At 44.5% G+C, this 27,381-nt stretch overlaps 1 protein-coding gene across 6 annotated transcripts in view; it reads left to right on the top strand.

Moving 5' to 3' along the window:
• The window catches only part of FAM135A (family with sequence similarity 135 member A), a 277,151-nt gene that overhangs the window by 113,556 nt on the left and 136,214 nt on the right, over positions 1 to 27,381 (top strand). For 4 of the 6 annotated variants that reach the window (XM_033936914.1, XM_033936916.1, XM_033936919.1 and 1 more), the window contains 2 exons: positions 1,143 to 1,220; positions 20,867 to 20,916. The exons of 1 other annotated variant lie outside the window; for it this stretch is intronic. In XM_033936914.1, coding sequence (XP_033792805.1) covers positions 1,143 to 1,220; positions 20,867 to 20,916 — 128 coding nt within the window. The remainder of the gene's footprint in view (positions 1 to 1,142; positions 1,221 to 20,866; positions 20,917 to 27,381) is intronic. One more of the 6 variants, XM_033936915.1, reaches the window with a different exon arrangement.

The raw sequence follows: 27,381 nt of genomic DNA, 5'->3' as shown, positions 1-27,381 counted from the left end.
TCACTGTAGAAATGTCAGCTTGCATATGAAGCTGCTATAATGTCGCTACAAGAAGTGCATTTAAGCAGTAATATCAGAAGCTAAAGTCCCATGTAGTAAATTTTTAATATCAATGGTGAACTATACCCTCTTGTAATTCTTAACTTTCAAGTTGTTAAAAAGTTAAATATATTCTGGAATTAATATTCCATGTTTACTTCAAGACCAGTGTTATCAATAGATACAGGATAGAATGATCTTCCTGATACCACAAATGTTCATAAAGGGAGTTAACAATATTGTGTAAAGGTTTTCTGGAACAGCAATCGGAAAATGCTTAGGTGAATTCCATTGTATAGTTTTTGGTTCTTTTTTTTTTTTAACTTTTCACCAGTTTGACATATATCTTTAGTTATAAAGTTTGTGAATTTTTGTTTGTTTCCCATGATTTTAATATTTTCTTTAATAAACTAACCATAATAATAACAATCTAACCACAGTTTCTTAAAGTAAAAGTGACTTAGACCCTGGTATTATTAATATCCTTCATTGTCTATTCATGATCTAGAGATGGTCTATGCCAACACTGTACTTTCCTAAAAGAGTTCTCATGAATCCAGTGTATTACATGTACACTAGATTTGTCTTATGTTCATTAGTGGTCATCCTTTAACCCTCCTCATCTTGCACTTCCTTTATTGTGGTATACATATTTGTTTAATGGGGGAGGGGCCCAAGTTTGTTTGTTTGTTTTTTATTTTAACTAACATGCCTTATCTTTTCACTTTGCTTAATTTTATGATGTACTTTTTTTTAAGCCTATATGAGTTTATTTAGTCTAATCTTAATATCCTGGCCTATTAAATTACATGTGAAACAATTTATATAAAATAACTAGATGTTATGATCCTAATTTTAACATAATTCAAGTATAGAATTGTAGCTTCCACTAAATTCTCAAGTACCATGTAAATATGCAAACATTTCAGTAACAACATTTAATGTACATCATAAGCAAGCACCTAATAAAAATGTCAGCTTTCCTAAACTTCTAATCACACTACTAGAACCCTATTAAACTTTTGTACTAACTATAAGGCAAATAGAACACAGATATAAAAAGGATGTAGTAACTAGTACATGTGTGCAATTCCTATAACTAGCCAAATCCAGCATGCAGGTCCTTTATGATCGCCTTCTCAGAAGAAAATATCCACGATTCCAGAGAGACGACAGTCTAGGTATGTGATCAAAACACGCCATACAAATCACTAGATCTTTTTAATGTAGATTTTCTTATTACACGTATAAGACTTTGTTCAGCAAAAATATAATGTTGTGCCATGTTTAGGTTTGCCACTTAGAGTCAAACATGAAACCATTTCTAGCATTTTTTTGTATTTTGTTTGGTTTCCTCCCTATCCAAATCACCTCTTCCCTCTTTCCATGGCCATGTCCCTTCTTGATTGAATCAAATATCCTTTGGCTATTATTACATTTTATATATGGGAAAGGGATTTTGCATCATTTTTGCTGAACAAAGCCATAATATGCCTCTCTTATTATAGTGGGCCTTTATAACAAACCTTGGATATGGCAAATTCAGGTCATGTCACTCCAGCTTTGTACAATATTTGTTATGAAAATCAAAATCTGTTTATAGCAGATCTGCTTTATGATAGATTTATTAATCTTTAGTTCTTTTATAAAGATTGGCAATTGCAGTATCATATATTAAATCTTATAACAGTATCTTTAGCTAGTTTTTAGTTAAGATCTGAATTTGTTGAAGTTATCAAAAAGACCTAGGTGAATGGAAATACCTTTGTTCAATTTTGTATGTATGTATGTGTGTGTGTGTATATATATATATATATATATATATATATATATATATATATATATATACATACAGTATATATATATATATATATATATATATATATATATATACAGTCAAACCTCGGTTTACGAGTGCACCGGTTTGCGAGTGTTTTGCAAGACGAGCAAAACATTCGCAAAATCGTCGTCTCGGAAGCCGAGTTTGACTCTATTTACGAGCGACACCCTCCCCGCGATCCGGCATCCCCCCCAGCGAACCGGCGTCCCTCCCCCCCCCCCCACGACCCTACATCCCCCCCCCCCCCCCCGAGCACCAAAACAAAATCCTTTACCCCGATTAGGCACCAGCACCAACACATAGGACGTGCCAGTGCCCGAAGATCCTCCCTTTTCTGGGCTGGGCAATGCATCAGAAATATTCCCTCTTGCCTGTGCTGGGCTGGACTGGGCCTTGAGCATTTGCGCATGCTCAAGGCCTTCTGGTTTCGCTCTCTCCGAGATTCTCAGATTCAGAATCTCGGAGAGAGCGAGACCAGAAGGCCTTGAGCATGCACAAATGCTCAAGGCCCAGTCCAGCCCAGCACAGGCAAGAGGGAGGATCTCCGACGCACCGTCCAGCCCAGAAGAGGGAGGATCTTTTAGCACCGGCATGTCCTATGCGTTGGTGCTGGTGCTGGTGTCCAATCGGGGTAAGGGATTTTGTTTCGGTGCTCGGGGGGGGGGGGTGTTGTTGAATCGCGGGGGGGGGAGGATGCCGGTTCGCAGGGGGGATGCCGGATCGCGGGAGGGGCGTATGGAGCAGCATCGGTGGCCTCAAGGGGGGGGAATGGAGCAGCGCCGGCAGCCTCGGTGGGGGGGGGGGGAACCGATCAAAGCGAGTTTCCCTTACTTCCTATGGGGAAACTCACTTTGGTTTACGAGCATACTTCTGGAACGAAATATGCTTGTAAACCAAGGTTCCACTATATATATACACTGTGTATATATATTTTTAAAAAATATTAAAACGGTAAGAAGTATAGTTTTCATTTTACACTTTAAGTTGATAACGGAAGAAAGAACTCAGCAAAATGATACTGACACTGGTTGATAGCAGAGGTTTTTCTTGATAACTCCTCAGTGGGTCATAAAACTTGTGTTTATCATCAGAGAATCATGTAGAGCTCTTAGAAAAGTTTTGCAAATGCATGACGAGAAGTCTACATGACAACCAGACTAGCTGCATCTTGGCACTAATTTTTTTTTGTGTCAGAGGAAGATCATAAAACCCAAACCTTAGCTGTTAATTGAATTGCTTGGTTCATTTTAATTTTATGGCCTGAGGTCTGCAGCCTACCAACAATATAAAGGAGTGCCTACAGAATGTCAACAGGGAAGTTCATAGAGAGGGTTTGCTCCTCAGGCTGAAACCCCTTCACAGTCTGTGGAGCTGCAGGAATCGTAGATCCAGTCAGAAAAGGACTGGGATGATTTGATATTGGATACTATGCCATTGCTCTCCAAGAAAACATCCTCATGGAGGATTCTGGTTCACAGTTTGAAATGGGTCAATTCATCGTGGCCAGTTCATCTTGAGGCAATTCATCGCAGCCGTGCTGAACAGGTGCATTGAATTATCCCATACTGCTGGATGGTCAAAGCTTGCAGCCATGGAAGTGGTGCTGCTGCCGCTGCCATGTAATTGGGCAAGGAGGGGAAGGGGCCTGCTGTGGCAGGGAGCAGGGCCTGAAGCGTAAAACAGCACCACAAGTATTGTGAGGGAGCAAAGTGCAGGCAGCATGAGTCCTGTGATGAAGTGGTGCACAGTGATCCACAAGTGGTGAGCCCCGGGTTCAGATAGTGGCTGTGCAGGATTGTGCGATCATCCTAGAATTTTGAAGAGAGTGTTAAGAGGCACCCCCCCTCCCTCCCCCGGAGAGATAGCAGACCAAAGGTGAAGAGGAATTCATTGTGACATGTTTCATTTGATGTTTCAGTGCTGAAACGGCCACCCTGAATTGTCCTAGATCCCAGAAAAGAACTGGGATGATTTGGTGTCGGATGCCATTACTCTCTACGAAAAGATCCTCCTTGGAAGATTCTAGTTCACAGTTTGGGGCAAACAGATAGGAATTGGTGGCAGCTCTAGACCAGGGAGAGGATCCGACGGTGCAAAGACTTTCAAGACATCAGATTTAACTGAAGTTATTACAGTTTCTTGCGGGAGTTGGAGCTAGAGTCCTTTACAGGTCTTGGCTGCTTAGCTTGCGCTGTTGTGCAGTCCCAAGTCAAAGTCTTTTCACCCAGAGCTTCTCTTCTCACCCAGAGATCTCTAGGATGTTAACCAAGCATTGGGATATGCCAGAAGGTCCCTCAAAAAGGCTGAGGGTGATGACAAAAGTGTTTTTCATGCAGAATTTCAGCAATTTGTGGATTTGTTGGCAGCGCAGGTTACTAAATGGGCTGCCTAGTGAAGGGAGTGATCCTACTACTACTACTATTAATTATTGAACCTCAAGGATACACAGGATCACAGAGTGGTTTTGGTTCTCAAAAGACAATTTCAGGTGCTGGCTTTAAGCCTTAAAGGCAGTGGCTGCAGCATCCTTTGTGGTGCAAGCATGCCACACCAGAATCTAGGCGCGAAGAAAGCAGTGTGCCCCCCCCCCCTGTCATCTGGCAGGGGTGGATTATGTGACTGATGCTATTTATGCTATGCTCAAAGTTTTGAGTAAAGTCTTAGTTTATACAATCTGCCTGCAGAATGCTCTGGATCAGGCAGTGGATGGGAGATTCAGCATCTAAAGTTACTTTGAGCAGACTCCCCTTTAAGGGGCAGATGCTCTTTGGCAAAGGACTGGATGACCTGATACAGATGCAATGGATCATTGTCCTAAATCCTTGCCAGTAGGTAAACCACAAAAATCAGGCAGTTCCAATTGTGCCTACAGAAGACCACGTTACAGGTCTCTGGGATCCTTGTCAAGGCAAGTAACTATGTATAGTAGGCTCGGAAGGGGATGGTAAAGATATCTATGCACAGCCTTTAGTTATTAAATTCATAAAGGGCCCTAGTGTGATCACACACTTAAGTACTGGTTTTCTGTTCTGATTATCCTGTCTCAAAAACAACATAGCAGAGCTAGAAAAAGTTCAGAAAAGGGTGACAAAATAGGAGATGTTTAGCTTCCCTTCATAAGGAAGGTGTTCCAAATTAGGGCTTTTCAGAGGGCATAACATGAAACCAACAAATAGTAGATTGAAAACAAATCTTAAAAATACCATTTTTTCATGGGATGCTTAGTTAAGTTGTGGAATCTATTGGAGGATGTGGTCAAGGTAGCTAAAGGTTCAAAAGAGGTTTGGACAAGATAATAGAAAATAAGGTATTCAAGGAGGAAACCTTTGCTCTCTAACAGAAACATCGAGGCTAGATTGAAGTTTGCCAGAGAGAACTTAGACAAACACCAAGACTTCTTGAATAGTGTTCTATGGACAGATGAGTCTAAAATTGAATTATTTGGATGCCAGAAAAGAGGACATATTTGGTGTACACCAAATACAGGAAAAGAACCTCATACCAACTGTGAAGCATGGAGGTGGAAGTGTCATGGTTTGGGGATGCTTTGCTGCAGCAGGACCTGGCCTTCTCACCATCATATAATCCAACATGAATTCTACCATGTATCAGAGGGTGCTTGAGGAAAATTAAAGCTGAAGCAGAACTGGACCCTGCAACATGACAATGACCCAAAACATACCAGTAAATCCACCAAGGAATGGTTGAAAACTAAGAAATGGAGAGTCCTGGAGTAACCAAGTCAAAGCCCTGATCTTAATCCCATTGAGATGCTGTGGGGTGTTTTGAAACAGGCTTTACATGCAAGAAACCCCTCAAAACATCTCACAGTTGAAAGAATTCTACATTGAGGAGTGGGCCAAACTTTCCTCAGACTGATGTCAGAGACTGGTAGATGGCTACAAGAAGCATCTTGCTGCAGTTATTTCAGCCAAAGGGGGAAACACTAGCTATTAGGGTGTAGGGTGTCCTAATTTATCCCTCAGTTATAATACACATTTTTGTGGATATCTTTTGTTTCATGAGTAAATCAAGGAAAAGTTTTGTTGTTTACCTGCAATTACATCACTTTCTTTTCCAGAAATAAATAAAAAAAGATTTGACATCAACAAGTGAATATTTCTTAAGAAAGAACTGAATATTTCATGGGGCTTCCTAATTTTTTCACATGACTGTAAGCCTCTGGTGAGGCCTCTGTTAGAATACTGTGTGCAATTCTGGAAACTGCATCTTCAGAAGGTTATAAACAGGATGGAGTCGGTACAGAGGGAGGCTACAGAATTGGTTAGTGGTCATAAAGCGTATGGGGACTGATTTAGAGACCTAAATATGTATACACTGGAAGAAAGATAGGATGAGGTGATATGATAGAGACATTTAAATATCTCTATGGCATTAATGTACAGGAGATGAGCCTTTATCAAATGAAGGAAAACTCTGGAATGAGAGGACATAGGATGAAGTTAAGAAGTTGTAGGCTCAGGAGTAATTTAAAGAAATACTTTATTATAGAAAGGGTGGTGGATATGTGGAATGGCCCTCCCTCCCTTCTCTACAGATGGGTCATTAGGTTTTTATCTGCCACTTAGCTATACATGAAATTGTGATGGGTTTCATATGACCACAAAGGTACAGAAAGTCTGTACATGCTTAATAGGGCACACCAGGAAGTTCTTAAAAGCTTAGCAGTATAAACTCCTCATGAAATCACTCCATTTTGTGAGCACTAGTATCCTGCTGTCTTCTGAGAACACATTTTGAAAACAAGCAATTTTGTTTTATTTGTTTGAAGACTGTGTGCTGTGTGCTGATCTTAAATGTATACTTCTATTGAGATTGTTTGGTCTGAGAGAAAAAATAAAATTAATCATCTATAATATCTATTCTCTAATAACTACAGCTTAAGAGATTCATACAGTCCTGTGTCCTCACTTGTTTTTTTTCAGTGGGAGTAGCATTTGACTTGATAGTCTTGCATACAGTGTATGAAAACTTTCTCAAAAGCTCCAGATGATTCTTTGATATCTGAGACCCATATGCCTCACTCCATTGGTCTGCTTTCACACTAAGCATGAATATTACAACTCCAAAATTTAAATTTTTTCTTGCTTCTTTTTACTTTGTATATTGGTTATAATTCAAATGTTCTTCAAATTTTTAAGAGATTCATGCCAGAGTTATTCAGAAACAATAATGAATGATCACAAAGTAAAACTGTCATTCATCCACTTACAAATGTCAAAGATAGCTCATAAAAAGTAACTCACCAGATTTGACTTAGAAAGCATCGGCTAATAGATTTTAACTGATCTGCACTTTTGTGATTTAAAAAAAAAAAAGAAAAAAGTTATGCATAGGAAGAATTGAAATTTCAGTTTCATTTCATTAAAAAAAAAAAAAAGTGTGATACAGTCAGAGTGCAGACCCACTAGAAAATTTGAGGTTAATAAAGTTTACTTCATTTTCAAATCATGGTCAAATCTTCATAAGCACTTTTTATCCTTAGACAAGCAGGCGGCATATTCTCACATGTGGGTGACGTCATCCACGGACTGTGAAAAGTGTAGAATCACTTTATACTTTAACAAGCTTTTAGACTGCGCTTGCGCGAGTGCTTTCCCATCCAACGCCAGCTCCCGAGGTTGTCAGTTTTTCGTTTTCCGTGGAGTGAAGAAGACGTATCTCTTGTTTCTTTGTCGAGTTGCCTTCCCATTTATATTTTTTATAGACTTTTCAAGTATTTCAAGTTTCTTCTTTCTGTTCTTTACTTTTCTTTTTTAAAACAAGCAAAGAAGAAAAGTAGAAAGGAAATTTTGGACTTTCTTCAAACTTCTTTCGTTGTCCAGCTGCCTGAAAACGAATTTCTATCCTTACCTCCTACCATGATCATCGATGGATTTTCAAGCTTGTTTCTACTCTACCTTGGCTTGCCCTCTCCGACTGTATCTGACTCTGGGGCTATAGATTAGAACAGGGGTCTCAAAGTCCCTCCTTGAGGGCCGCAATCCAGTCGGGATTTCAGGATTTCCCCAATGAATATGCATGAGATCTATGTGCATGCACTGCTTTCAATGCATATTCATTGGGGAAATCCTGAAAACCCAACTGGATTGCGGCCCTCAAGGAGGGACTTTGAGATCCCTGGATTAGAAGAAGGCTATTGATTAATGTCAAAATTTTTCTTCTTTTGTTTCTTTTTCTTTTTCTTTATTTCAACATATATGTCTGGAGTCGGACTTCCAGCAACCGGTACCAGTAGACATCGATACCTCCATCTACTTGAGATGGTGGCATATTAGCATCAAGTCTATTTGATGCATGCCTTTCTGTAACCGATGCTTCAGCCACATCAACGCAGATGCATTGCAGTGGATAGTACCCTGCCAATTAAGCATTGAGTCCATTTGATGCATGGCTTTCTGGGCAATACAGGTTGTCATTTCTGAAGCGCATTGCCTTTTCAGGCACTCATGCTTCAACGCCTGTGGCACCTTCAGTACCACTTGATGTTACATGGTCATGGTGCCTCCTTTTCATCAATGCCTGTGTTATTGGTGCCTCTTCTTCATGCATTGATCTGCATTGGTACCAATCCATGTTAGGTGTAGCATATCCAACAATGGTACTTCTTCTAGTGGTTCTTCCATCATAGCATCGATGATCATCAAGCCTTAATACAGTCAAGGGATTATGAGTGTACATCAGTGAGGAATAACTCTACATTGATACCGATATCCTCCTTCTGTGCAGGTTGTGTCTCTTACTGGGGATTGTGGCAGAGACCCTGCACTGCGCGTTCCTAATGTTGACATGTATGACCCAGATTGCCCTAGCCCTACCCCTATGTCCAATTCTAGAGCTAGAACATTGCAGAACAGAAAAAAAGAAACAAACTTGTGCTGTGCCTTTTAAGTCTGGCCCTTTAAGAAACCCGAGGATAGAGCTTAGGCTGGAAAGTGAAGAGCCCTTTAAGAATTCACCTGCTTTAATCAAGGGGAGAGGGACATGCACATTCAGAGCCCTTTTCCTCACTGAGATCTCCCAGAGAGAGGAGGGAGGAGCCGGGTGAGAACACAGCTAGTTTGGACGCCAGTGAGGACAGCAGCAGAAGAGAGGAGCTATTGGAAGATTTTCCTATGGAGGAGGAAAGCGCTGTGGAAAGCTGTGAGTTGAATCCTGTAATGAAATGGGATGATACTCCTGTCCCAGAGTCGTGCACAGAGGATGTTATGGACTTGAGCTAAAATCTAAAGCAGGTGAAAACCTTTGGATTAGAACATTTTTGCTACAGTGTTTTTTTTCTGCTGCAACTTGAGCCCAAGAAGCAGTTTGTCTGTTTGGGAGGGGGCTCTAAAGACTGAGTGAAAAGTTAAGTTGCCTTGCTTTCTTGGAAATTATGAACAGGTTTTGTTCTTGCCTGCTACTACTGTGATGTTTGAACAGAAACAAGACTTTGCCTAAAAGTGCTAACATTAGCCCACAGCCTGGGGAATAGCAGGGAAGTGGCTACACTATGTGTTAGAGTGAAGCACTACAGTTTTGGGTAGGCGGTCTTGTTATCATTTGGGACAGCTCACCCAGTCCAGGCTGGTGGTATTTAGGCTCAGTGCCTACCAACATAATAAGAGCCTAGTGAAAAGCAGGAGAACTCTTTGTGGAAATAAAAGAAACGTTTTGGTTTTTCTTACCTGTTCCATATTGTAAGGGAGATACTATGAGGGAAGGGTGGAAGCTTCCCAGGTCCCATGCAAACCTGGAAGGCTAAAGACTGTTGTTGTGAAGAGAATTTATTTTTCTGGACTTTGTTTTCTTGCTGGGGTCGAAACCCCAAAGGGGGGAAAGGTTGTGAGCCAATTTGGTTCACTGGGTTTACAAATTGTGTGCGCTAAGTGTAGGCTGGAAAAGCCAGGAAAATCCTGACCCAGTTGAGAATCAGCTTTGGAACAGCCTCAATAAAGGAAGAGTGATTGTTTTCCAGAAAGATTGTTTTTTGTGTGTTTTGTCCATTAAAGCCCTAAGAAATGAGAAGCAGTGTGCATGGGGGAGGTACTGAAAGTTACAGGAACTAAGGTTCACATGTATAATCGCTTGGTTGGATAGGGACGTATGCTGGTTCATAAGGGTCCAGCTAGGCGTCCCTGCCACAGGGTCCATCTTTTTTGAGGTCTCCCACCCCTTGACACCCTTCGGCACCAGTTTCAGGTATCGGTGCAGGATATTTAATAATAATCTTTATTCTTGTATACCGCCCAGCCATAAGTTCCAAGCGGTTCACAACAAAGAAGGACTGTACAATCAGTGAAACATATATATTAACAGAGATGCAACAATAATCAAGTTACAAACTTATCAAACAGATAAGTTTTTAATAGCTTTCTAAAAGCATATGATTGTGCTTGTGGAATCAGAATACTTAACCAGGAATTCATTTTTCCTAACTGACATGCAAAAGTCTTATCTAAAAATCTCTTACAACGATAAGCTTTTAAAGATGGATACATGAGCAAACAATTATTTTGGGTATTTTTATTCGACTTATTTAGCTTAAATTGGGAGGATAGGTATCCTGGAGCCAAACCAAACAGAGCTTTAAAGCAGATGCAACCAAATTTAAACAAAATTCTTGCTTCAAATGGCAATCAATAAGTCATTGATAGAAAGCACTCACATGGTCACATATTTTTTAACCTGAAAATCAAATGCACTGCCATTTTTTGTATTACTCAAATACGATTTAAGATTTTCTTATAAGATGCAAAGTAAATAAATTTTGACTTAATATCTTTTAAATTAGTAGTTTAGTCTTTAATTCTATCTGCCATTGACTACTGCAAAGACTAAACTACTAATTTAAAAAATATTAAGTCAAAATAGTTTGGGATGGTTCAAAGTTTCCAAAGAATCACAAAGCATTTTTTTAAATCATTAGATCAGTATGATCTTCTAAAGTTAAGTAATGATCTAATATTACTCCCAAGATCTTAATGGAAGTGGCTACAGCAAAATTCTGACCTTTAATTTGAAGTATTTTATCTGTAATTCTATCATTCGGACTAGCAAGGTGACTTTATTCACATTGCTTCACATTATTTACATCGATTATGACCTACTTACTTTAGACAGAGCATCACATCAGCAGTAGTTTGAGGGAAAGTTCCTTTTCATCAGAGTGGTACCGAAGATGGGGAATATCATCTTTCTCCCCTTCACATTCATTGGTTCAAGTTTTATTACGGCAGAAAGACTGAATAAATTCTTTGCTTCGGTCTTTACAGAAGAAGATGTAAGAGATCTACCTGAACCGGAAATGGTTTTCAAGGGTGATGATGTGGAGGAAATGAAAGAAATCTCGGTGAATCTAGAAGATATACTAAGCCAAATCGGCAAGTTTAAAAGTGATAAATCGCCAGGACCGGATGGTATACATCCCAGGGTATTAAAAGAACTCAAAAATGAAATTGCTGACCTGCTGTTAGTGATCTGTAACCTGTCGCTAAAATAGTCTGTAGTACCTGAAGATTGGAGGGTGGCCAATGTTACGCCGATTTTTAAAAAGGGCTCCAGGGGAGATCCAGGAAATTACAGATGCTTAGCCTCACTTCAGTGCTGGGCAAAATGGTAGAAATGATTATAAAAATTAAAATTGTGGAACACGTAGACAAACATGATATAATGAATTGGAGTCAGCATGGGTTCAGCCGAGGGAGATCTTACCTCAGAAATTTACTTGACATCTTTAAAGGTGAGCCAGTTGATATAGTGTATCTAGATTTTCAGAAAGCTTTTGATAAAGTTCCTCATGAGAGGCTCCTGAGAAAATTAAAGGGCTCCTTTTATGAAGCTGCGTTAGGGCATTAACGCGCCATATAGCGTGCGTTACATTGCTATGTGTGCTAGACGCTAACGCCAGCATTGAGCTTGTGTTAGTTCTAGCCGCATAGAGCGCAATAATATCCTGCATGCGCTAAAAACGCTAGCGCACCTTAGTAAAAGGAGCCCAAAGTGTCATGAGATAGGTGGTAAAGTTCAATTGTGGATTAGGAATTGGTTATCAGATAGAAAACAGAGGGTAGGATTAAATGGTCATTTTTCTCAATGGTGGAGAGTAAACAGTGGAGTGCCGCTGGGGTCTGTACTGGGACCTGTGCTATTTAACTTATTTATAAATGATCTGGAAACTGGAACAACGAGTGAGGTGATTAAATTTGCAGATGACACCAAACTGTTCAAAGTTGTTAAAACGCTTGCGGATTGTGAAAAATTGCAGGCAGACCTTAGGAAATTGGAAGACCGGGCATCCAAATGGCAGATGAAATTTAATGTGGACAAATGCAAAGTGATGCACATTGGGAAGAATAACCTGAATCACAGTTACCAGATGCTAGGGTCCACCTTGGGAATTAACACCTAAGAAAAGGATCTTGGTGTCATCGTAGAAAATGTGATGAAATCTTTCGCCCAATGAGTGGCGGCAGCCAAAAAAGCAAATATGATGCTAGGAATTATTTTAAAAAAAGGATACCGTGAGAACGAGCTACTGGGCTTGATGGACCATTGGTCTGACCCAGTAAGGCTATTCTTATGTTCTTGATATACTGCTTTAATATCCAAAGCGGTTTACAATATACAAAATCAAAAAAAACTTTTGAAAAAATTGGGGTACAGACATGCAAGTTTAAAAATTCTTAGTGGATTGGATATGATACGAAAGGTAAAATAAACCTTGTTCTGAGTCTATGTTGTTTTATGATGTCCACAGTTCATGATTACCCCATTCGCATCAGTGCTTCTGTGGTCTCTAGCATCTCGGTGGTCTCAAGCTTTTGACCCCTTGTCTGAGATGATCAAGGTATCTCCACCATTTCAAAAATCTCTTCAGTGGTGGATGCATCTGGTCAATCTCCATTTCGTGCTTCTCTGTGCAATATTGAGGTTTTCTCCTGCTGGTTGCCCATTTCCTCCCTTGATTTCTGTTACTTGTGACAACTTTCCTTAGAGCATATCTATTGCTTCCCAAGAAGATTCTATTCAACACCTCAGCTCTGCAGGCACATTGCTTCTTTTCGTTTAGTTAGGTCACTATCAACTCTCTGGTATCTTCTTACCACTGTTTCAGAAGTAATTTGTTCGATTTTTGGGGGTACCCCATGACTAAGCTCTGTTACCCATGATTCCTCTTCTATTTCAAAGTACAAGGGTACAGGAGTTCAATGACAAGGGATTGTTACTTGTTTTTCCTGTTCACCTTCTTGGGTACATGTGTTTTCATGTGGCACTTATTTACTACTTGGGGGCCACATCTATCATGGCTCATTTCTCTGTTTCTTATTTTTACTGGGGTAAAATTTTATATATTTTGATTCCCAAGATTCTAACGTGCCATTAACAGGGGACAGTAGTTTGAAGGTTAAACTACTTTCCTTCTAGAAATATGCTTTCATGGGTTCAGGTCCCAATTATAGTAACACATTTTAGTAATGCTCTAACCTTCCTAGGCGCCTCCTTTTTTTTTTTTTTAAGTACATAAGGAGACTTTTTTTTAAAAAAAAGCAAAGAGAAAACCCCGTTTGACTAACTTTTTGTTTTTACAAGAATATATAACAACTCTGTTCACTCTTTCCTTACTAAATCTCTAAGGGGATTTCATGTTTACTGACATATTGCTTATGTAATATGCTTCCATTTCTGTTCTCTGCTGATTTTCTCATTTTAAGTCTTATTACAATTCTTTCTCAACCTTTGTGAGATTAAAAAGAAAAAAAAAAAAAAATTATATATATATATATATATATATATATATATATATATATATATATATATATAATTGGAATATTTTTATCAGGAGGTTCTTTCCTCCACAGTAAGACCCTTTCATTCTAGTTTTATACTTTATAACATCAGCTTTTCTTTCCTTCTAGGATAGTTCATCCTTTTTATCCTCTTCAGCTATTCTTTTCATGTGAATCATGCTTTCATTACTTACAAAAGTTCTTTTCCCTTTTCATTCATATGTGTTCTGGGAATTGACTGGTTTCAATTGATCATTTGGTCTGCTGTTCCATATGGGTGCATTTGCCAGTAGTTTTTTCTTATTTAATTATTGAATCTTTTTGGCATCTCTATCACCTATATTTAGATTCTCCTGCCTCTAGGAGGTTGTTTATTATTTTCTCAGCCTCCATACATATAGATTTTCTTGGAATTCTCCTTTTACCTCTAGTAGACAATGGAGTTCCTCTATTCCATTATGTTTCTTCCCTTGTAGAAGGCATTTGGTCTAAGTTTTTGCGAGGCAACTCAAATTTTTCTGAGTTCTTGGAACCCAACTCTCCCTCCATCCCTTTTATTAAAGAATGAGAGTCTCATATGTGAGAATATGCTACCTGCTTGTCTAAGGATAAAGCACTGTTACTTATCTGTAATGAGTGTTATCCAGAGACAGCAAGCAGATAAACTCATAGCCTACCCACCTTCCCTAGTTAGCTTCTTTGCTTGGGCATAGAACTGACGACCTCGCAAGCTGGCATCAGGTGGGAAGGCACTCGCGCATGTGCAGCGTGGGCAGTCTAAAAGCTTGTTAAAGCTTAAAGTGATTCTACACTTTTCAATGTCTGTACTGGGGCTCTGTGGAAGACATCACCACATGTGAGAATATCTGTCTGCTGTCTCAAGATAACACCTGTTACGGTAAGTAACTAGTTTCTCTCTGGCCTTCATGTATTCATCTATAGTCATCTGTTTTTCTTCAGTTTTCTTCAGAAGTTGTCTTGCAGATCATTTGTAGGGATAAAATGAAACCATTCATTCAAGATTTTTGCTTCATGCTGTTTTACAAGTGAAAAGTGCCAATGATTACAAGATCTGGAGTGCTGCCATCTCCAAGACACAATTTAATGCCTTGCATTAGCTGGTAGGGTTACCAGTTTAGGTGAAAGCTCTAGGTGCACTACCTGTATATGTAATATTATCCCAGGACAAGCAGGCAGCATATTCTCTACATGTGGGTGACGTCATCCACGGAGCCCCGACGCGGACAGCTTTTCAAGCAAACTTGATTGAAGATTTCAAGTTTGCTAGTGCTGCACCACGCATGTGTGTGCCTTCCTGATCCACTAGAGGGCGCATCCCCTCCTCATGGTCCTCAGTTCTTAGTTTTCTGCGGAGCCAGAAAGCCCTGTCTCTCTTCTCTGCGTTCTTCTAAGTGCCTTTCTAGCACCGCGGCTTCTTTATTTTGTTAGGGAGTCGCTGTGCGTTGTTGATTTATCGTGTATTTTCTTTGTTTCAAAAAAAAAAAAAAAAGGATTTTTTCTTGTGATTCCACCGGCAGGCCCTTCTCGGGCTTCAGCCATGCTGCTAGGCCTCGTTTGGCTGCAGCTATGTTTCTTTTTCCCTGGCCTCTCTCTGGGCTCACCTCGTGTGAGCTGAATGGCCGGGACCCAATTTCCTTCGACGGATCGATCCCCGGTAAGTATTTATTTCTTTCTAGGTGTGTTACCTCGGTAACGCCACCGGCTGAGTCTCAGGCATTCCGGGCATCGCATGCAGTCGGGCCTGCCTCTCGGAGACCTTCGAAGCATGCCTCCTTTCATGGGAATACTCTTCTCGAGGTTGCCCTCATGGAGTGCACTGCTGCACCTTCATTACCAGTTTCATTGGTACGGTGCCGACTTCTGAACGACTTCGGTGGTCCTTGACGTCGACTGGAGCTTCGTGCCTCGACCTTGACTGGGGCTTGGTGCCTTGACGTCGGTGGGGGCTTTGTGCCTCGATCTCGGCTGAGGCTTTGTGCCTCGACGTCGACTGAGACTTCGTGCCTCGACGTCGACTGGGGCTTCGTGCCTCGACGTCGACTGGGGCTTTGTGCCCCGACGTCGACTGGGGCTTTGTGCCTCGATGTCGCCTGAGGCTTCGTGCTTCGATGTCGCCGGGGGCTTTGTGCCTCGCCATCGCCTGGGATCGACTAGGGCGTTCTCAACTGGGGCCTTGTGCCTCGAGGTCAACGGGGGCTTTGTGCCTTGCCGTCGCCTGGAGTTTGGTGCCTCGTCATCGCCTGACGTTGTGCCTCGACCCCGCCTGAGGCTTTGTGCCTCGACGGCGCCTGGGGCTTTGTGCCTCGCCCTCAACTGAGGCTTTGTGCCTTGCCGTCATTTCGGGCTTTATGCCTCGACGTCGACTCGGGCTTTGTGCCTCGCCATCCTCTGTGACGTGTGCCTCGGCGTCGACGGGGGCTTGGTGCCTCGGAGTCGACGGAGGCTTGGTGCCTCGACGTCGACAGAGGCTTGGTGCCTCGGCGTCGACTGCAGCTTTGTGCCTCGCCGTCGCCGGAGGCTTTGTGCCTCGACGTCGGACTGGGGCTTTGTGCCTCGACGTCGACTGGGGCTATGTGCCTTGACGTCGACTGAGGCTTGGTGCATCACTGTTGATTGAGGCTTGGTGCCTCGCCGTCGCCTGGGGCTTTGTGCCTCGCCGTCGACTGGGGCTTTGTGCCTCGCCGTCGACTGGGGCTTTGTGCCTTGCCGTCGACTGGGGCTTTGTGCCTCGACGTCGACTGGTGCTTCGTGCCTCGACGTCGCTTGGGGCTTCGTGCCTCGACGTCGCTTGGGGCTTCGTGCCTCGACGTCGTCTGGGGCTTCGTGCCTCGACGTCGTCTGGGGCTTCGTGCCTCGACGTCGTCTGGGGCTTCGTGCCTCGACGTCGTCTGGAGCTTTGTGCCTGGCTGTCGACTGTGGCTTGTTGCCTCGGCGTCATCTTGGCCTTGGTGCCTCGATGTCGACTGTGGTTTGGTATCTCGCCGCCGCCTGGGGCCTTGTGATCGATGAAGACTGCGGCTTTGTGCCTCGATGTTCTGCCTCGACGTCGACTGTGGCTTGGCGGATGCTTTGTACCTTCGACATTGGCTGCGGCCGTGGACTCCGCGTCGCCTGACGCTTGTGCTTCGACGTCGCCTGAGGCTTGTCCCTTCCCGTCGACTGTGGCTGGGGGCCTCATCGTCGGCTGGAGCTCTGTGCCTCGTTGTTGACCGTGGCTTCGTGCCTCGCGGTCGACCGGAGCTTTGTGACTTGACGTCGTCTGGGGCTTTGTGCCCTTTGGTTGACGGTGGCCTGGTGCCTCGACGTCACCTGTGGCTTGGTGCCGCGAGGTCACTGGGGGGCTTTATACCTCAGCATCGGCTGAGGCTTGGGCCTCGGCGTAGACTGCGGTTTTGTGCCACGTTATAGACGGGCGCTCTGGGCCTGTTTGGGAGGGTTCCCCGCTTTCTCTCGGTGCATTCCTGTCGGAAGTGCCGGAATCTTGTAGTACGGAGTTTGGTCTCCTGGAGGAGACTCTCTCCCTGCTCGGGCTCTATTGCTCCCGCCAGGCGTCGTCTCGCTTGGCGCTGAGTGTGGCTGGGGATCCGAACCTCCAGGATCATCTCGCCATTTTACTTGTGTGAGCACTGCGTTTCTTGAACCTCTCTTGCGGCGGACACTAACCGCCTCTCAGAACGCGACCAGTCCTTCGCCTATCTGGACGCCTGCAGATGAATCCCTTCTGCCTTGGCTCCTTCTCCGGCGGGGCCCTCCGGATACCTTTCCTGTGTTGTCTCGGCCTCTTTTGCAGTGGCCGTAATAGCTGCAGCAGCGCCGGGTTAGGGTCCAGCTGCCGGCTTCGGCGGCTCCTGGCCGTCCTTTGGACTATTCTCGCATAGCCTTTGGACTGCTCTCCTTCTGGGGATTCCTCCCCTCCCTTCAGGAGGGGTGTCTCCTTCGGGTCTATGCACCGGGGGGGGGGGTAGGGTAGCCTCGCCTCGCCTCGCCTCTGTCGGTTGGGCGTTCCCATCTGCCCATCTGAGTCTTGTCCGGGCCTTTCCTGCCCTGCACTGGGCGCTTGTCCGGGAGCTGTTCGGCTTCTGTCCGCCCCAGTCTCGGGAATCCGTCGGGGCGGACTTGAACCCAGTTTGTTTGCGCTCCTTCTTGTCTCGGCCTCGGGGGAGGCCCTTGTTTGTTTATGCCGGGAGGTGGCCCCCTGTCCTCGGTCCACCTCCAGTCTTTTCGGCGCTGCCTCGGCAGGCCACCCATCTGCGCCTGAGTCAGCTGGTGTTCAGCGGTCTTCGGTCTCGGCTGAGCCGATGTTGATCCTTTTGGGACCATGGGCTTCACGTTTCAGGTCCCGCTGTTCGCCTGGTTTCCTCTTCGTGTTCCCCACTGGACCTGAGCGTCTCAGTGGTGGCAGGATCGGGATCCGGCTTCCCAGCACATTGCGGTGCCTCCCTCCTTGAAACGCTTGCTTCATTGGGGGGTCACCTCGTCGTATCAGAAGATTATGACGATGGACTCCTCTGCATAGGCTTAGAGGCTTGCCTCGGGGCCTTCGGACTCAGGGTCTTTGGTCGAGAGCGACCGTCGCTGCCACATCAGCCGGCTGGAGCGCCGTCCATTTCCACTGCCGTGGTGGATTTTCGCTCTTGGCCGCAGGATTGCAGGGTCCTGGTGCGTAAAGACGTCCAGGTGGCGATGTATTCTGTGACCCAGCCAGGGGGTACGGGTTCCCTGTCACTTTGCAGGGAAACCCTTCGTTATTGGTAGGGGACGTTATGCCGCAACCTCTTTTTTCGGGCGGTGTATTTCCAGGGCGATCAACGTTGTTTGATGGACACGTTGGGTCGCTTTTCGGCCGCATGAATGGTTGCTCCATTCTCAGACTCTGCGGCAGGTAGTTGTTCGGTGGGGAACTCCACAGGGAGTTCTGTTCTGTTCACCCCTCATTCACTGGTTGCCTTGATAATGCTCGCGGATGTTCTCCCGGGTTCGCCTCGAGGCGGATGCTTTCTTCTCGATTGGACGGGCAGGTTCCTCTATGCGTTCCCTCCCTTTCCTCTGATTCTCCGGTCTTTGGTTCACCTCCTGTCGGTCTGTGCCACCATGATCTTGATGGCTCCTCTGTGGCCCCGGCAGCCGTGGTTCTCCCTTCTCACTGCTCAGTGTCAGGGAGCCTCTGCTTCTACCTATGTTTCCTTCTCTGCTGTCTCAGTGTTGAGGTTTTCTGTTACATCCCAAGCTGCAGTCTCTACACTTATCAGCTTGGTTCCTCACCACGTGCTTCCCTCCTTCTGTTTCTCTCAGTCGGTAGGAATGTTCTCTGGGCCTCGCGGAAGAGCTCCACTCGGCAATGCTATTCCCAGAAATGGCCCAGATTTGCTGCGTGGTGTGCTGAGCACCACATGGATCCGCTGTCTGCCTCCTTGCCTTCAGTGCTGGATTATCTGTTCCACTTGTCTCAATCAGGTCTCGAATCGATATCTCTTCGAGTCCACCTCTGTGCGTTTCCTGCCTTCTTTGGCCGCTTGATGGGCTGCTATTCTCCGTCCATCCGACGGTTTCCCGCTTTATGATGGGTCTCTTCAATGTTCATCCTCCGTCAAGTCCCCTCCGGTGGGTTGGGATCTTATTGTGGTCATGGCGCCATTGGTGAAACCTCCGTTTGAACCCATTGCTGAAGCTCTTCTTCCCCTGGCGGGTGGTGTTCCTGGTTGGTCTCACGTCTGTTCGTAGAGTCTGTGAGCTGCTAGCTCTGGTTGCGGACCCGTCTTTTGCTGTATTTCATCATGACACGGTGGTCCGGCGTATTCATCCCAAGTTCTTGCCTAGGTGATTTCGGTCTTTCATCTCACTCATTCCATTGTTCTTCTGGTCTTTTTTCCGCAGCCCACTCGCCCCCGGGCGAGGGGTGCTTCACACTCTGGTTTGTATGAGGGCGTTAGCCTTTTCCCTGCATCCTACTGAGCCTCATCGGACGGCTCCTCCACTGTTTATCTCTTTCGATCCTCGTCCGTGGGGTCGCCCTGTTTCCAAGCGCACCTTATCCAACTGGTTGGCTGCTTGTTTTTCCTTCTGCTACGCTCGGGCTGGTCTCTCGCTGCACGTTCAGGTCATGGGACATTATGTCCGAGAGCTGGCGGCGTCTGTCGTTTTCCTCAGAGCCTTGCATATTGAGGTGCTCTGCGAGCTGCCACTTGGTCTTCGGTTCATACCTTCACCTCGCACTACTGTTTGGAAGGTTTTCCCGGCGCGACGGCCATTTTGGCCGGTCGGGGTTCCATGCTCTGTTTTCATAATTGCCAACTTTTCCTCCGTCCCTTTTTGGTTAGCTTGGAGGTCACCCACATGTAGAGAATATGCTGCCTGCTTGTCCTGGGATAAAGCACAGTTACTTACCGTAACAGGTGTTATCCAGGGACAGCAGGCAGATATTCTCGCAACCCTCCCACCTCCCCAAGGTTGGCTTCTTTGCTAGCTATCTGAACTGAGGACCATGAGGAGGGGATGCGCCCTCTAGTGGATCAGGAAGGCACACACATGCGTGGTGCAGCACTAGCAAACTTGAAATCTTCAAACAAGTTTGCTTGAAAAGCTGTCCGCGTCGGGGCTCCGTGGATGACGTCACCCACATGTAGAGAATATCTGCCTGCTGTCCCTGGATAACACCTGTTACGGTAAGTAACTGTGCTTTTCCTGTCCAAACTGGCAGGAGATCTGAACCGAGATTCCTTATGTGACAGTTCACATTGTTATGGTCTGAAACATAGGGTTGTCCTTTCACCAAAAATCATAATAGGGAAACCGTTAACTGGGGTTTGAATGAAAGTGATTGGCTCTATGAAATGTAAATGCTATATTTGCTTTTATATATTTCCTGTTTTGTATCTTTGTTTTTAGTGCAGATAACTGTTCAGAAAATTAGTAGTATGTGTATTTGAAAAAAAATAGCGTAATATTTAACATGTATAAAATGAATATTCTTTTTATATAAAGAACTTCTGTCAAGTAGTTCTTTATAACATGAAAATAAAAATTCAATTAAATACAATATTATAGCTTGGAGCAGAATTGAGGATTTTATTTAATACACTTGTACAGTTTCTAAAATAAAAAGGATTCATGCTTAGTAACTTAAAGAAAATCTCTCATTCATTAATACTTTTCATATCTGCATTTTGTGTGATTCCAGAGAAAATAGATGTGGATGCTCGTCTTGCAGAATTATGTGAAGAAGTTAAGGTACATTAGCTTTTGCATATAGCATACTTGCATAATCATTACAGCCTCTATAAAGAAGGTGGAATTATTTGATAAACTGATTTCTCTAGGGGGTAGGAATTAGTATTTCTTGTGTCCTGGTGATAATTGGTATCATTTTAAGAGATTTTTTTTTCTGCTCATATTAGCATCCTGAAAAGCCACACTGATAAACCAAGTTCAACCTGTTGAAGGAAGAATCTTCTTCAAGTTTTAGAACCTTCTAATGTTCTTACACTGTCATTGTGACAGACAACCTGCGCTTTGTAACATCCTGCTCTTCATTTTTTGTCCATTTTTCTCTTCCTCTGTATCTATTTTTTATACATTATTACTTTTTAATACATTTTAACTATTTGCCAACAGGTCTTTGATTCCATTTTGCTTTGTAGTACAGTACAATCGTAGACTGTGCAGAATATTCAATTTCTTGGGTGTAATTTTATTCTCAAACTTTTCTGATACTAATTTTTTTTCTTTGTTAGTCCATTGTAAGAGCTCTGTTAGATTGCAAAGCCGAGTATGTAACATTACAATAAGCTTTATTGGTTTAAGGTAGAATACTGGATTGCATATAAAATATTGTTGTTGACTTATTTGAGTGTGAAAGGATTGGTGCCAACATACCTTGTAAATTGTGTTTCTTGATATGTTTTGCTTTCAAAACTACGTTCTGCTACACACGATGCTTTGTCAATTCCAACGAAGAAAGAGTTGAGATTACAGTCTGTAAGATTTGGAATTATTTCTTGTGCAGGGCCTGGAGAATGGAATCAGCTTCTACTTTATATCTGGAATCAAATGAACATTTCTAGGTTTAAAAACCTGTTGAAGCAATATCTGTTCTGCCGGATGAGATATTTAGAGTAGGAACAACATAGCTTAAATGGAGAAAAATGTGAAAGTTCTGTGCTGATGTTAGCATGGAGCTGAATTAAGATTGTATTATACTTTATTTTATGTGATATTTTGTACTGGATTGTGATGTGTTTTGTATGTGTATGTTTTGTTGTATTCTGCTTTGGAAAAAGTGGATTAGAAGTAAATAAACTAAACTATAAGGCAGTAATGTGCAAAGGGGTATAATGCAGCTTTAGTACTTATAGATTTTCTTTTTGCTAAGAGTTTTAAAATAGGGATAGTGTTTTTGCCATTTACTAGGCTTTTTTAATATCAAAATGTGCATCTCATGCAGTTCCGTTTCTTTTTGATGCCAGCTAGAGAATGACACAGGGAGAAAATTTGTTCCTGTCCCCGCAACCACCATCCCTGTCACCGCCTTGTCCCAGCCCTGTCCCCATCCCCGCAACCACTGTCCCCACCCCGTAACCATTGTCCCCGCCCCATCCCTGCGACTACTATCCCCGCAGCATCCATACAAACCTCAGTACTGCAATATTTAGCTTATTCCTTCCTTATGAATCAAAGTTCTGGCTGCTGAACTAGAGAAAGAGATGTTCAGCTGGAAGGGGGCTTTGTTTATAAATTTTTATCAACACAACTAATATACTGCTGTACCCTAAAGCAAAAAAAAACCCCCAAAACCCTAAAAAGGAAATAAATAAATATAATTTTTTTTTCTACCTTTGTTGTCTGGTTTCTGCTTTCCTCATCTTCTCATTCAATTCCTTTCATCCACTGTCTGTCTTTTCTCTGCATCTTCCATTTGCTCTGTTACTGTGCCTCTCCCTTTACTCCCCCCCCTCCAATTGGTCTGGCACCCATCTTCTTCCCTCCACTCCCCCATAGTCTGGCATCTCTGTCTTCTTCCCTTCCAGCGTCTTCGCCCCACTCTGTCATCCCCATTTCCCTTTCAGCGTCTTCGCCCCACTCTGTCATCCCCATTTCCCTTCAGCGTCTTCTCCCAACTCTGTCTTCCCCATTTCCCTTCAGCGTCTTCTGCCCACTCTCTCTTCCCCATTTCCCTTCAGCGTCTTCTGCCCACTCTGTCTTCCCCATTTCCCTTCAGCGTCTTCTCCTCACTCTGTCTTCCCCATTTCCCTTCAGAGTCTTCTGCCCACTCTCTCTTCCCCATTTCCCTTCAGCGTCTTCTGCCCACTCTCTCTTCCCCATTTCCCTTCAACGTCTTCTGCCCACTCTCTCTTCCCCATTTCCCTTCAACGTCTTCTGCCCACTCTCTCTTCCCCATTTCCCTTAGAAACATAGAAAAAAGCAGCAGAAAAGGGCTATAGCCCACCAAGTCTGCCCATTCCAAGTATCCCCTCCCCTGAATTTACTTCCTTAAAGATCCCTCATGAGTATACCATTTTCTCTTAAAATCCGTCACGCTGCTGGCCTTTATCACCTGGAGTGGGAGTCTGTTCCAATGATCTACTACTCTTTCGGTGAAGAAGTACTTCCTGGAGTCGCCATGAAACTTCCCTCCCCTGATTTTCAGCGGATGCCCTCTGGTGGTCGAGGGTCCCATGAGCCAGAAGATATCATCTTCTGACTCGATGCATCCCGTGATGTACTTATATGTTTCAATCATATCTCCCCGCTCTCTTCTTTCCTCAAGTGAGTACAGCCGCAATTTTTTAAATCATACGTGAGATCCTTGAGCCCCAAGACCATCCTGGTGGACGTTCGCTGAACTGACTCGATCCTCAGCACGTCCTTTCGGTAGTGTGGTCTCCAAAACTGAACACAGTACTCCAAGTGAGGCCTCACCATGGCTCTGTACAACGGCATCATGACTTCAGGTCTCCTGCTGACGAAACCTCTGCGGATACACCCCATCATTTGTCTTGCCCTGGAGGAAGCCTTCTCCACTTGATTGGCAACCTTCATGTCCTCACTAATGATCACCCCTAGGTCGCGTTCCGCCGTGGTCCTAACCAAGGTCTCACCATTTAGTACATAAGTTCTTCGCGGTTTTCTCTTACCCAGGTGCATTATCTTGCATTTTTTAGCATTGAAGCCTAGCTGCCAAGTAGTTGACCATTGTTCCAGCAACAGTAGGTCATGTGTCATATTATCAGGTAATAAGCTTTTGCCTACTATGTTGCAAAGTTTGGCGTCGTCGGCAAACAGTGATACCCTTCCTCTAAGTCCTTGCGTCATATCTCTTATGAATATCTCTTATGAATAAGTTAAATAGAATCGGGCCCAGGACCGAGCTCTGCGGCACTCCACTGATCACGTCCGATGCTTCGGATGGGGTACCGTTCACCACCACCTTCTGAAGTCTACCGCTCAGCCAATCCCCAACCCATGTAGTTGTGTCTCCTAATCCTATCGATTTCAGCTTGTTCAGTAATCTTCGATGAGGGACGCTATCAAATGCTTTACTGAAGTCCAAATATACCACGTCCAGTGACTCTCCGGCGTCCAGTTGTCTAGTAACCCAGTCAAAAAAGCTAATCAGATTAGATTGGCAGGATCTACCCTGGGTGAACCCGTGTTGGTGTGGATCACACAGTTTTTCTTCATCTAGGATTGTGTCAAGATTCTGTTTGATCAGTGTTTCCATGAGTTTACACACTATAGACGTGAGACTCACTGGTCTGTAGTTTGCTGTCTCTGTCCTGCAGCCCTTTTTGTGGAGTGGGATTACGTTGGCGGTTTTCCAGTCCAAGGGGACCCTTCCTGTGCTTAGGGAAAGATTGAAAAGAACAGATAATGGTTCTGCCAGGACTTCCCTTAACTCCCTGAGCATTCTGGGGTGTAGGTTATCCGGTCCCATGGCTTTGTTTACTTTGAGTCTTGATAGTTCGTCATAGATGCTACTGGGTGTAAATTCGAAATCTTGAAACGGGTCTTTCTGGTTATCTCCCGTCTGCAGCTGTGGACCAGCTCCCGGCGCTTCGCGGGTGAACACTGAACAGAAGTATTTGTTTAGTAGTTCTGCCTTCTCAGAATCTGATTCCGCAAAGTTACCGTCCGATTGCTTCAGGCGTACTATCCCATCTTTCCTTAGCAAAGCAGCAGATGAATCCAGAGACCAATGGGATAGCTCACTTCTACCAGCAGGTGGAGATAGAGAAACTGATTAACAGGTGTACTTATTTGCTGGCACTCCTCCTGTCTCATCAGTATTCTCTATCTCCAAGCAGGTGGAAGTCGCTATTCAACTAGCTCCTGGATTCTGGCTGTGGCTGGAACTTTATTACCTCCTGTTGAGATTTTCTCTTCAGTGAGACTGCCATTCTGTTTCTCCTGTTGAGTTTTTTCTCTTCAGTGAGACAGGGGTGTCCGGCTAATCGGTGCCGACTTTAGAAGTTACACTTGGGCCCCCCCTTGTCCCTGCCTCACCCTCCCTCCAATGATAGAGGGTCTGCCCTGGTCCCTATTTTTCTTCTTTCCCATTTAAAAAAAAAAAAAAAAAGGGGGCCTACACAGCTGACTTTTTTGCCCTGCTCGTGCTGGGCAGCAGGTGTTGCCGGCGTCTACCGGCACTATCCAGTAGATTGTGAGTATGTGTTTTATTCTACTGGTCTCTGAGCTTTGTGGTTGTGTGAGAGCTGTGGGTTTTTGACTATGGCAGTTTTGTTTTGTGGTGGAATATGTTTTGGTATGAGCTTGCTTCAGTGAGGTAGGTGGCCTCTGTATTCCTGCGCATAACTAAGGAGCGCTTCTTTTTCTTACCCTAGCGCTTGTGCTGTGGGGTTGGTAGTTTCTGGGACATTGTTTCTTGATACTGCCACGACCCGTGGGTAAATGTGTGGCTCTCGATATGGCCGCAAATTCTGAGGGCGGCTCCGGGTGTGTTATACATTATCTGAACTGGAGCTGAATCGTTCTATAGCGCGGGTGGTGCGAGCTTGTGCTCCCCTACTGTTGGGAGCCATGCGCCTTTTCCCCTTTCCTCCCCGAGGTGTGTTTTGCATTTTTTATATGCTTCGGTTATGGGCTCCGAGCCGGTGTGAGCGGCAATGTTCTAGGAGCCGGCCTATTTTGGCGCGAAACAGTCCGAGTTTGGGTCGCCAGCACTGCAATACTCGGGGAGTTATTCTGGGCGGCTGCCTTTCTCAGCGCGGGCCTCGCCGTCTGCTTTGCGGAGCGGTGTGCTGCGGTTTTGGCTATGAGCTCCCGGTCTGTTTTGTACAGCGCTGTTGGGGGAGCCAGCCGGTTTTGATTCTGGCAGGAAAGTGCCCGCGCTTGGGCCCCCAGCGCCGCGAGGTTCATTGACTCATGTCCTACAGCTAACTTAAGCGTGTACCGCGGCTTATTTTTGTTTGAAATCAGCTGTGCCCCGTATTGCAGTGCTCCATTTGCTGTGGTGTTGTCCACATGCTTCTCTTAACAAGAAAAAAAAAAAAAAAAAAGAAGAGGTTGTTATTGGGGGCTGTCCATTTATATACCTAGGCACTTCCACATTAAGTTTCTGCCCTGAGTTTGGCTGCCTACGCTTGGTTTTGCTGCCTTATGGGTTAGCGAACAGCAAGGTGGAGTAGGTGTCAAGGGCGTGCCAGTGTATCATTCGTGTGGTTCATTTCTTCACTCGGGGTTCCGATAACGTGCGGTGATGTTGGAGGTTTCCTTAGGCCTTCTGCCTGGGTGCTGCGTCCGCCTGCTTGGGCTCTTGACTTGTTTCTGCGGGGTAGTTGCAGGAATTCCGAGTGGAGGGTCTCTCTTGAGGCCTGATGGTTCTTTTCTTCTTGCTGTGGGCCAGCTTGTCTGTGAAAACCTGGTGGCGCAAGGGTTGTGTGCTGGGTTAGTAACAAGGAGCTGAGGTTCAAGCCCCAGCTAAGGAGTAGAGCTGATATGGCTCCAAAAGAAGAGGCGAAGGTTCAAGTCTATTTAAAAAAAAAAAAAAAAAAAGCTAGACGGCCTTCCGCTCTGGAAGCATGGTCTAGTGGCGGCTGATCCCTAAGGGCAAGATCCTCTGCTTGCGAGGTCGTAGGGTAGCTGGCACTGTATGCTCAATGAATTCTCCCCTTACGCTCTCTTTTGGAGTGGAAACCTGGTCTGTTTTCGGCCAGGTACAGCTCATTTCTCTGGAGAGGCGTATGCTGCTTCTGGATTACGCCTGGTGGGCCTTGTCTTTCCTTTGCTTGCGTAAAGCTCAGGCAGGTTGCTGAATGTCCTCATGCTCCCCTTCACATCACAAGACGGTGTTCTTTTTCCAGGTTGACAGTTTTCTCATGAAGGAGTAGTCGCTTTACTGTCAGGTCAGGGAGCTGTGAACTTTTTTCAGGATGCTTGCACCTTTGCATCCTCCTTACGTTTCCAGAGTCTCTCTGTTTTGCGTTTCTCTTTGAAGTGTGGCTGGTCCTCGGGACAGTTCTTGTAGTTCTTAGGGTACCACTTATTAGTGGGTGGCCAAGATGGGGGCTTTGGGCAGGCTGGATTCCATTCGGCTGCATTAGTTTCTCAGGGTTACCCATTTCTGCAGTCAACCTGGGAAGATATTTACATTTTCTCTATGGACTCTGAGTCTGCACTAGGTTGGCCTGCCTCTCTCGGAGCAGCGCTTTCGGTTTGGGGCACATTCCATTTCACCTA

This window comes from Geotrypetes seraphini, chromosome 3 (assembly GCF_902459505.1).
Source record: "Geotrypetes seraphini chromosome 3, aGeoSer1.1, whole genome shotgun sequence".
Lineage (NCBI taxonomy): Eukaryota > Metazoa > Chordata > Amphibia > Gymnophiona > Dermophiidae > Geotrypetes > Geotrypetes seraphini.
The sequence above is the reverse complement of the archived record's forward strand: the minus strand, read 5'-3'. Positions and strand labels throughout refer to the sequence as shown.